At 37.9% G+C, this 12,047-nt stretch overlaps 1 protein-coding gene across 1 annotated transcript in view; it reads right to left on the reverse strand.

The window, feature by feature from the left end:
- The window catches only part of ADAMTSL3 (ADAMTS like 3), a 101,779-nt gene that overhangs the window by 19,956 nt on the left and 69,776 nt on the right, over positions 1-12,047 (reverse strand). The window contains exons 19-21 of the mRNA XM_074836944.1: positions 8,394-9,474; positions 6,175-6,302; positions 5,704-5,832 (exon numbers count right to left, since the gene is read on the reverse strand). Coding sequence (XP_074693045.1) covers positions 5,704-5,832; positions 6,175-6,302; positions 8,394-9,474 — 1,338 coding nt within the window. The remainder of the gene's footprint in view (positions 1-5,703; positions 5,833-6,174; positions 6,303-8,393; positions 9,475-12,047) is intronic.

Below are 12,047 nucleotides of genomic sequence, written 5' to 3' on the forward strand. Positions count from 1 at the left end.
TGTCAGCTCAAAGAGAATTTGATCTTTTTTCCAGATGCAAAAGTTTAAGGCTAATATTTTTCAAAATCAGGCATTTAAAATAAGGCAACTATATTTAAGCAACTAAATAAGACGATCTGAGTTAAGTATGAACTCAGAAATGACTGCTAGACTGAATTCTGTAGTCGACCCCCAACAAAGACTTGGTTGGTGTGCAATAGGGCAATTCTGCAATTCAGCACTGTTATCAGACACCGCCCAACTGGTTACTACTTATACTCTCACTTTACTGAATAGCCGTGCTATACCACCAAGGACCCAGACATTTATGGTCATAAAGTGGATACATGCTCAAGGACTTGGAAAATAGAATTTTATCAGAAATTAAAGAACTACGCAGGAATTGCCATTCTTAGTCAGACCCGAAGTCCACTTAACTCAGCACTTTGTGTCCAATGATGGGCACCTGGGGATGTGTAGGCAAAGAGTACTAAAATCATGGCATTTATTGAATGACCTTTCCTCAATGTATCTTCATAGCTTCCAGATCCAGAAATAGCACTTAGACCATCATGCTTGTTTCCTCCAATATTACTCTTCTCCCTACCTTTTCTAGCACTACAATATCATCTTTGAGATGAGATTAGCAAGTTGCAAACTGGATTCACCACAGCTTTAAACAACGATCAGTTTATATTTTCTATTCTTATGTCCACTCCTCTGCCATTAGTTTTGATTTGCCTTTATGGATACCACCCAGGGAATGTGCTGGTGTTCCCACGGAACTAACCAGCATGACTCCACAAATCTTTCTCTGAGTGGCAGTCATTCAGGTACAGCCATGTGTACACGTCTATATTTACGGTTATTTGTTCTATATGTACATTTATTCTGCAAATATCAATTCTGAACATCCTTTGCCCTCATTTAGCTATTAAATATTTGTGTGATCCTGTTGCAACTCTTTGCAGAGAGTTTTAGATGTGCTTAGCCTTTTTTAATTGATTCTTCACAGCTTTAGTCAACTAACTGTCCACTTTCCTTTTCAGAACTTTCATAAAAATGTTGAACATCACAAATCCCAGAACAGAGTCTTGTGACACCCTACTGGTAACCTCTCTCCACTGTAACATTTGACCACTTGTTGCTTCTGATCATTTAATCAGGTACTAATTAACAAGCCAACCTCTTCTTTTACCCTGTAAAAATTTGTACACTTTGCCTAGGGAACTTCTCCACAGCTTTTTGCAAACTGAAGTAGGAGGTATCAAGGGAATACCCACATGCTTGCTGAGCATTCCAAGAAGATTTTTGAAATCTTACCTTCCTCTAACACAACTCATCTTAACCCTTCCTGAATTAGGAATTTGATGGAAACCCCTGCTCCAATAAGGAAAGCTGGGAGAGAAAGGGAGAAACACACCATAAAAATCAATGCAGTAAACTGTTCCAATTTATGTTTTTTTCCCTCATGAACTCTGTAGGCTATATCTACACTAGCAAGTAGCAGAGGGCATCAGGAATGTGCTTTTAAAGAGACGTAGTTGGTACCAAGGTCTCAAAACACACCCAATGTGTGTTTGGATGAGGGTTGTTTTGGACTACTTGGTGAATCTTGCCTGGACTCTTGGATTCACTGCCCATTAGTATTTGGAAGGTAATAGGTATAGTGCCCAGGCACACCTTTCAGTCTAGTATATCCAAAGGGAATCAAGTTTTCAAGGTCCCAGACTGCTGCAAGACACAAAGCAAAGCACAATTAAGCTTCTGAAGTACATCTTTCAGTCCTTCCTGCTTATGCCTGATCCAAACAAAAACTCTAATGCAAATATAGTAAAAAGAAGTATAAGAGCAGAAGATCTTCCTTTTATTATACTAATTATAAATATTGTCATTCCTTCCTCATAAAATGAATCTGTACTTACCCCTTTAAACCTTTGAAATCCATTATTAATATCTTTTAGAAGAACACACATAAAAACCTAAAATAAATGAAGAGCCAAAATACTATATATTAAATTGCTATTTTTCTTCGCTGAGATGTCTTCTGAAGGGTTAAGCATAGAAGACAAAGAACAGCATCAAAGTTTCATTTGGCATAGTGTGGGTAAATGAAGGAACAGATGGAAAATCGAATTCTTGATTTCTCTGGACCTGTTTCAAGTTCCAATACTGAGAGTAAGTAGCTGGTCCATCTTTGTGAAACGTATGTGCAAAAAGATGACCCTGATTCAACAGGGTGTGTATTTCTCACTGTTGTTTTATCAATATGTTATTCCTAGAGAGCCAAAATTTATTCATAGGAATTCAGAATTTGGATGAAGATGGAGTTTCTACTTTTAAAAGCCTCTGTGCCAAGATATTTCAGAGATGCAATATAATGTATATAGTATAAACAATCTCAAATCAATAAATTTTCCTTCTACCCTCTCACCAGCAGGTGGCAGACAATGCATATTTTATACATATTTTCATTTTTTCCCCCTATTTTACTTCAACTTAGAACTTTCAAGGTTTCACAATAAATAGAGTCTGACAGTTTTAGTTTATTTTAGTAATAATCACAAGACGATCTTTTTTGCAAATACAATAAATGTTATCCAAGAGCAATTTGGAGCAATCAGTATTGATATTTATACCATGTGTGTTGATTGAAAAGCTCTTGGCTGTAATAATGGAATACGAATCTATCCAGAATGTTATGAATATCTTCTAGCATATGCTCGTGTGGGAGCTATAAAAGTGACTTTATTATAATTAGTGGAAAAATAGTTTTGTTATAAATTAAAAAGAGAAATTGATACTATCAGCTTCAGCAGCTTGGCTAACTTTTCTTAATCTATTCTTTGATGTTCTTCTACTTATTAGGATACGCTGCTCTTTAGCATGTCGAAGTTTTTTTCAATCTAAATGTGATTTTTGGAGTGTGCAAGAAAGACTTGCAGAAGGACAAAAAGAAACAAATCAGTAACAAGGAAAAAAGAAAAAAACCTGTAGTCAGCTGGCTAACACTACATGTAGTATTAAACTTCACATCCTTCCCCTTAAAACCATCAAACAGGAGCTGTCCTGTATAACTTGACCTAATGAACCCAGAGCCCCTTAAGTGGAATATACTTAGTTCTCTTCAGGCCTTGAATGATTAAAGGGTGCATTGTACAGCCAGTAGAGGAAGTTGGGAAGTATATCTTTTCCTACAACATCACCTCCTCTCTACCTTTCACAACTGTCTTTGTCAGATTGTTGGGTAGGCTGCTCCTACTTCCAGCTGAAGTTCAGCTCTATGGCATGACATTCTCTCCTAAATGAACCATTAATTTAACATTTTGCATATGTGCAGAATTTTTATAAGTTTCAGAAAAAAAATCCCTGAATAGAACTTACACCGCTATACAGAAAATATAGAACTCAATATGTAGATTTTTTCACAGAGAAAACTATAGTTTGAACAGCTATAAAAATGTATTATAGGTTATTCAGCCTACAGAAGAAAAACGCAGAGGTCATTGCAGCCAAGAAATTTAAAAGTAATTTAAGAATTCTGCTAGAGGCATGGCACTAATATTCTTCACACACACACACAGACACCTTATTCATTAGACGGTTCTTATTCTGAAGAACTATTTTGTGGGCTAGCAAGAGCCCAATAGATCAGATGTATCTGCTTGACACCACTGAGAAATCTGCATGTGTAACGTCTGCGTAGAAGGATCCTGAATAAGTATGTAGCAGAACGAGAAGAATAAACAAAGTCTTATCTAGTTAATACTTTGCTCAGGATAGGCAGAGAAGTTGTCATCCACAAAGAAAATGCATCCTTCTTTCTGAGCATTTATTCTGAGCACTCATGAGGAAGGGCTGTGAGGAAAAGGTGCTCCAGATCTAGCCAACATCTCCCTGACACTAAAAGAAGGGCTCTAATAATTACAGTTCATTCTAGAGATCCTCAGCTGATAGACAGTCACATGCAATCACTGTCCAATGGTATTTTTACTCTCAATATTAATTGTAAGGATTTTCAGCGGGCTATTACTCCAAGAAGGCAAGAGATTATCACTGTAAATCAACATGTCTGGTGAGGAGAAAAGGACTCTTACAGACTCACATTGCCTGTTGGTAGGAACAGAACTTTTAGAGTGCACAGAAATATTAGTACTTTTTCTGATTCAAACTCTTGCTTGCCTGATAATTCACATGATGTTTTATCAACATTCGCAACAAAGTTCTCATCCTACTACACTGCAAATGGACATATTTTTGGGTCCCATCTATTAGACAAACATTAGCATAAAGTGCTGTTAAGTTCAATCTTGTAAAGTCACTGGTTTATTACTTTTCATTAAAGAAAGGAGATCAGAAAAACTCTGCTTACATCATTGCATTAAGTTTTTCTGCTTCTAGGCTTAGTGACATTTTACGACATGCAAGCTCTATTTTATTCACAAACAGTAATACTTACTTCCTTGGCAATGGCAGGAAATAAAGCAATTAGATAAATCATTTTTTAAGTCAACACTGGTGTCTTAGCATAACTAAAGTTTGGCCCACAGATACAGACAATTCTAAAGCATTTGGAAATCTACAGTCCCATGTGAAAATATTAATTTATATTTAAATTGCTAACTGCTTACCCATCCCAACAATATTAATATTAACAGTGTGACATTAACTCTCTGCTGAATTTGAGATGTAGGTCAGTTATACATAGAGTTGCCAAACTATAGTTGGAAAATATTACTTCATCAAAGAATTAGTCGTGGTACAACAGTGAATAGCAGAGCCACATGTCCTAATACATGTCAGCCTGGCGCCACTATTGTACGCAGAACTATTTGCATATATATATATTTCTATCACTACTCTGGTTCAGTATCAGCACGCCTTCTGATATGCAATTCCCCCGCAATACGAATGCGAACAGCACACTGACTTCTCTGTCTCTCTTTGCACTCAGCTGCAATGTTCGTTGTTATTGGCACTTTCAGACATCTTCTTCAACAAGGCACAAAAGGCTGACCTCAGCTTATTAAATATTTGACAGAATATTGCCACTGTGAGTTAAATCTTACAATTTAAACTTAACAGATAGTAATGATGAGATTAAAAAAAAAAAATCTACCTTTCCAACAAAGGACTAGAAAATAAAATGAAGCAGTGAACTACTTAATGCACGTAGCTTCGGATTAACATTAATGCTGCTCCACTGATGTTGAGCTAGAAAATATCTATACGCTCTCATGGCTCGGCACTTTTCTTTGTTTTCCTACTGCAGCTGCAGACTGATGGCTCTAAAAGGTAAGTTTACTGTCAGGTTTAAAGTTCTATTAAGCTGTGGCTGGAGATTTCATTTTCGGTTTTAACAATAGTCTAGACATATGTGCATCTCAAATAGGGATAAGGAAAATTCTCTGATGAGCAAGTCAGCTGGCCACACTTGCTATTGCAGCAAGATTGTCATTCACTCTGGTGGGCTTTGAGCTCTGTAGTGGAGCCTCAGACCACTTCGTGGAAAGAAAAGTACTTTTAAAGGAAAGTCTGTTTGAACATGTACACGTGTGTGTAAATTAAACTGACAGACAGAAAAGAAATAGGACTGGTGTGGGTGACATGCCTAATATAAAATGACTAATGATCAATGATTTTCTGCCTTCACTGGTAATTTCTTTCAAGATGTAAGGTAAACTTCGGAATCCAACATTACAAGGAACTTCAGTTCTTACTTACCTTTCACTGGACATTCAACCATAATATTTGCTCCAATTCTTGCCACGATTGTACCTCCAACAACTGCTGAGAGACTGCTGGCTTCCAGATTTGTAACATTGAACACAGAGGACAAGACGACAGGAACCTCTTTGAAATTAAAGAGATAATCAGTTTTAGAAGCTTTATTTGACTTTTAAGTATAGATCCTGAATTTAAATTCATCATGTTTGGAACAGAATTCAGCTTGCAAAACAGTAGCCAGAAAACACAGGTGGGATAGATACAAGCAGACTGAGTTCACACCTGCTGTGGTTTTGGAGCAACAAGACCATCTTACTGCTACCTATTAAATCGGGCAGAGTTTCATGGATCACTAACAAAAGAAACTATTTCACAGGGAAAGGGGGATGGGTACTTAAGTGTAAAAAAAAAAAAAATTAAAAAAAATACATGTCCAATTCTGTGGATGTTTGGATGTTTCAGTCTTACCTGCACGCAATAGCAATGACGTTTCCATATCAAAACCAAAGTCATTAACAACCAGGCATCCATATGTACCAAGTTCCTTTTGAGTAGGATTCTGAATCCGCACTTTTCCAATGGTGTCCAGGATCACCCTGTAGAATATTCAAGGAAAGACAAGGGTTACTACCCTGGGACAAACACAGCTGAATCTTCTTGCAAGAGTTACAGATACAGCAGGAAAACTCTTTTTAGGAGTTTACCATTCTAGACCAGCACATGCAGTAGCAGTTCTGCCTCCTCTTTGGTGACAAAGGGGACTGCTAAGGGATACTTGCATGGAAGATTCTTCAGATGTCCTTCTTCTACAAAGCTGTGTCCTTGTTGCAGCCCTTCGGAGGACAGCGAGTTTGCTACTACAAACCAGAATCCCTCAGGAACAACAGCATGAATAAATCAGACTACCAGAATTAAAAGTATTAGGCTTGGCAAGAAATCCATCTCTCCAGAGCAAGCTTGGTTTTCAGCAGGATTGGGGAATTAACAAATGCATGTTCTAATCTGACCTCCAAATTACTGTAGTGGGGGTTTTTTTTATATATTATCATCATTAAAGCTTAAGTCTTCCACCAAAAACTCACAGGTGACTTGAACACTTTTCCTGCCTTCTGAGGTGCAAGATATGAGAGAGAGAGCATCACAGGCTGGGGAAGAGGCTGAAAATAGTGGCCTGGACTTTCCCGCCTTTTTACCTTTCTCAGCGGTAAGTTATATAAGTTCTGCCACACACTCATCACATCCAAAAAAACCCTGTAGCTCTGGCATTCTCCCACACTGAGCACACTTACAAAAGTAAGAGATACACAAAAACATATTAAAAATACTTCTGTCTTGACAAAACAAGCCACATCATGCATGTCTCCAGTATGGCCTTCTTTTACAAACACGAGAGATAAACAGACCGTTTACCTCCTCACATTCTTTTTCAGATGTAATGCTATTAACGTCACTGGCTTTTGAGTACACATACATATGGATTTGTGTATAGGAAACCTTACTGTGAAAAAAATAGGGAAGAAACCTACTTTGCCAATGTATCCCTTAAGTGCAAGAATATCAGTCTGGGCTAAAATTAAGGCAATTTATGAAAGTAGACATTAGTAATCAGATACTCATGAATAAACAAAACACCATCATGTCCAAAAGCTGAAAGTATCACTTGCAACAAATTAATGGGAAATTATGCGTATTTCACAAAATAAACATAACTGGTGGGAGCTACATGGTTCCAAAAACATTTGCACTTTTAAAAATGGCTTAGTTTTGATGTCTTTGCTTTAATTGATAGCCCTGCAGAAGTATATTTTTCTTGGCAGTGCAGTTAATCAGTTAAGTATGCTGAGAAATATCCGAAAGTGCCTTTATCATTTCAGAATCGTTTTTTTCATTACTCAAGAGCTAGCTATAATTCCAAGAGGCTCACACATGAGGTTAATGTTAATATTATCAGGTGAGCTTCTAATTTATCAGCATTGAAGTATTTGCTCAGTCTTGAGCAAATATCTGAATATAACACACACTTGCTGTACTTGTTCTTCAAGTATAATTCCCAAATGTGATGGTAATACAGGTCCTTTATTATTTTGTATTCAACTGTCCTCAACAGAAATATTTGCAAATTCTAATGTATTTTAAAAAATCCGTAACAGCTCACTCTTTCTTTTTAAACTGAAGTTATGCAGCTACAGTTATACCTAAAGAATTATGGTGTGGAAGGATGGTGAGGGTACCAGTGATATTTTCCATCCTTAAAATAGGTAAGAACGAAGCCTTCTTTTAATCTATACCATGGCAGAAGTTTTTAATGTGTTCCCACTGTATTTGAAATCCAAACAAATCCAATGGACTTCTTAATTTGAGTATAAATCTGTTCATTTTCTGCTGCAGCTGAAATGATTAAGGCAGATCACAAAATACAGTTAGGACATCGAAAACGCTTCGCCTAGTAAAAAAAGTCAATCGTCCCATAATATCATGGAAATGGACATACACTTGGATGTTTGTAAAGCCAAACAATGTGACAGACACTTGAAAGAAAAAAAATACTTAAATAAAAAGATGGAAGGCACAGTATACATGCTTATCTCATTTTTACAACAGTATGTTTTAATATTGCACAGCACGGTGGAATTTTACAGTTGATAGTGACATAAAGTCATTCAAAAATAAAGAAGGTATTTACTTACTTCTCAGAGGCTTTTAATGTCTCGCCATCTTTTGTCCAAGTATATTTCACTTCACTAATACCAGCTGTTTCACACAGCAGGTTGACAGCATGAGTATTCTTGGTCAGAAAAACTGTATTTCCAATTCGTACAGTTACCGTTTTGTTGAAGGAAACTCGAGGAATTTCCTTTTGCCTCATAATAACTGGAACCTTCTGGTCAAACATTAACTTATCAACAGTTTTTGTGCTGAAACGTTCAGATTCATTTGGTGATTTGCCTGCGAGTTTTGAGGCAAGTTTCTCATCCTGGGCCCCCTTCCATTTTTCAGTAGTTGGTTGTGGAGGTCTAGACAATTCAGCGACTAATTGATAAATGACCTGGGATGCCAAGTCATCACTGACTTCTCCAGTTTCAATGAGCTGGCTCATGTTCGTTATCAGTTCTTCAAACTGCACAGTGTCCATGCTGTAGGCACCTTGGAGAACTGCTGCCTCCAGTCGTTTATTCTTGAATTCACGAGAGCTGAAGTCTTCTGCTGAATTACTCCCAAAGGCTTCAAGATTTCGCAAAAATGGCTGATCATTTACTTGCCTGTCACCCAGATAGAGCTCATTCTTCTTACTCCACATTTGCCACATTTTGCTCATTTTATGCCATTTGGCCCCAAAGCTGTTAGCCTCATTGTGATCTGTGTTACTGGTCTCACTGGCATGTTTTCTAAGATTTGGTGGTTCTATCAATCTGTTGTCAGTACCAATGAGCTTGAGTACAAATGTTTCATGCACAGAGCCTGCAATACACCGGTACACACCAATATCAGTAGCTTCAAGACTATGTATTTTCAGTGAGCCCGACTTAGTGATGCCAAGTCTTTTAGAGTTTTGTAAGTGTTGTCCATCTTTCTCCCACCGGATAAGTGATTTCTGGAACCTTCGTACAGGGCACTTAATTACAACAGATGTTTTTGGAAGTAAGTAGGCTCGGCTTCCTATGGTAAAATTAATGCGCTTCTCTTGTCTTGTTTGAATATAGACTCGGTGAATGCTGACAATCTGAGGTCCATGAGCAGAATACTTTTCTGGAAGCTTTGGTTTAATCTCTGAAAGAAAACAAAGTGTTGAAAAGTATCTAATCATTGGCACTCATGCTTACAAAATGTGCTTTTCACAGAATGCTTGACAGAGCTTTTCCTGACTTTGTTCAAGTCAGATTGCAACATGCTGAGCTTTTATCTGAGTCACAAAAATGCAAAAATATGAACAACATGAAACCATAACATTCCCCTGCTCCAGCCAAGAATTCCATTGCTTCTTCCCCAAATCTCCTAACAATAAAAAGATACAGGCAACGTATACCTTTATGAAGGACATAGGTGGTGCATACGTACATAAATGCATATATACATGTATTATATAATATATTAATTTATACCATACATGCAATCCTATTATGATTGTTTTTCCAAATGCTGCCTCAGAAAGGCCAGGCATGACAGGAATGGAAAAAGTGAATCAAAAAAATTTGAACACATTATCACTTTCCCCACATTTGAGCACTGTCGGGTGCAGAATGACCTAAATAAAACAAAGCCTATCCACAAAGTAAGGCTCCCCCTTGACTGTTATTTAAATTGCTGTCTGGCCATGCTGGTTGTCTGATTGAGTCAAGCCAAGTTGATAGCAACACAGGAGGTGAAAGAAACAGTCAATGAAGACACAGTACACGCAACACGCAAAGCCACCCTGTAATCATTGGCTGAGGGTAATTTCTTTAGGTTGAAAGATGAGTTGCTCACTCTGTTGTGCCAAGAAAGTAGGGAGGGAAGGGAGGAAAGAGAGAAATAAGTCAAAATTGTGAGAGGTTGAATATAGTAATCAGATGAATTGATGAAAGTAGACAATAACAGCATAAAGTTCATGCAGACTGGGTATGGAGACACTGGGTATTATGAAGCTCCTCCTGTGTTCTGCTGCAGGCACTCGGATGCTGAAAGGTTTCTAGGGAGCTGCCTGAATGAATACCACCACAGGCAGGCTTTCCCAGCCCTGGCTGGATAGGCACACTGGAGACACCACCAGAATGACCGCAATGCTTCAAATACCACTGTGTTGACTCACTGCTGGCAACCACTGTGCCCCACTTTGATCAGGAGAACTAATCTTACTAAGCAAAACCTAGGTAGGTGAGAAACAAAGCACTGTAGGAGGTGTGGAGCAAGGCCACGCGCCCCCTGAATTCGTTCCATGCAAGATGAAATTGGCCAGCTGGGAAGAGTCGGAAACACTCTGCATTGGTGCTAGAAAACAATCCAATTGTGTTTGGTGACCCAGCCTTTTGGTATGTGACAGATTAAAAACTCAGAGCCTGCAGAATGAGTTGATGAGCCAGGAAATGGACACACAAATCAAAATGCTTCTCAGCGTACCTGAACCTGAAATCATCACTACTCTTCCACTTGGTAGGTACATAAATAAAATGACAACTACACTGATGGCACACAAATGATACTTGAAAAACTGCATGCTCCTTATATACATATGCTTCAAATACACTGTGAAGAAATAGGTGAAAAGCTAAATGCTTCAAGCATTCAATAAGTGTGTACACTGTACGAACTACACCCTAGAGTGCATTCTTATGCTTATAAAACAAAATGGTTATTTTCAATGCTTTGGGTAATGAGTTCAGACCTGTGGGGATATCATGGTTTCATAATTACACAGCTTTTAAATCTGTATTCATTATCCAGATACATGGTTCCCTCAACCATTTCACATGGTACAACAAATAAATTGCTTTAGGCACTCAGTTTACTAAAATTATTAAAGTAGCGTCCTGTTTTTAATAAGTTATTGGGCCCCAAATATTTATTTTTAGGGAAGTGTTCCAGTATTAAATCTTCCATTTCCAAAATCCAACTTACAGACACAGTAAGTGTAACTTTAAACACACAAATTAAAATACTTCAGGCTGTGGTCTGTTTACACTAGTAATTCCAACATGGAATTAAACCCAGTGCATACTTATAAATATGTTAACAAGTCTCATCCATTTCATTTTTTTAAAAAAGAAAGACCACTAGCTCTCATTAGCAGTTCAACACTAAAGGGTGTGTATATTTTTACTGGTGACTGGTGAGCGAGGCTAGGAGTGAAACAAAGTTCAGCCTTGTGGATGGCAGGCCATATAAATATATAAGGTCATATGAATATATGAGGCCACATAAGCATGTGTTTTGTAGACCCTTAGTATCATCCAAACTTGCAGCTGCTGAGGTAACAGACTGTTTGGGAATGGTATTTTTTCTAGAAGGTAAATCTTGCTTAAGGATTAGATCGTATTGGAGCCATTGGACCTCATTATCACCTGATACAAATCCATCTGTGTCTATGACCTCTAACGGTCCTCTACAGCTTTAGCTGGGCCTCAGGTCCTGGTGACCTCAGGGCTAGACTGGCGTTATTTCCTATTTCTCAGAGCCCACAGTCAGGAATGTTTCTGACTTAATAGGGCTTATTAAGTAGAAAACAGCTACAATTACTAGTCCCAGAGTAAAAGATTGTCTAAAAAGCCTCAGCACTGTCATGAGAGTAAAAAAATGGAGCTCATCTGAGCCACAGAAGTATAATCTTGAGGAGGCGCATTCAGAAACACTGCTCTCAAAGGCAAGAA

The sequence above is a fragment of the Strix aluco genome, chromosome 12 (assembly GCF_031877795.1).
Source record: "Strix aluco isolate bStrAlu1 chromosome 12, bStrAlu1.hap1, whole genome shotgun sequence".
Lineage (NCBI taxonomy): Eukaryota > Metazoa > Chordata > Aves > Strigiformes > Strigidae > Strix > Strix aluco.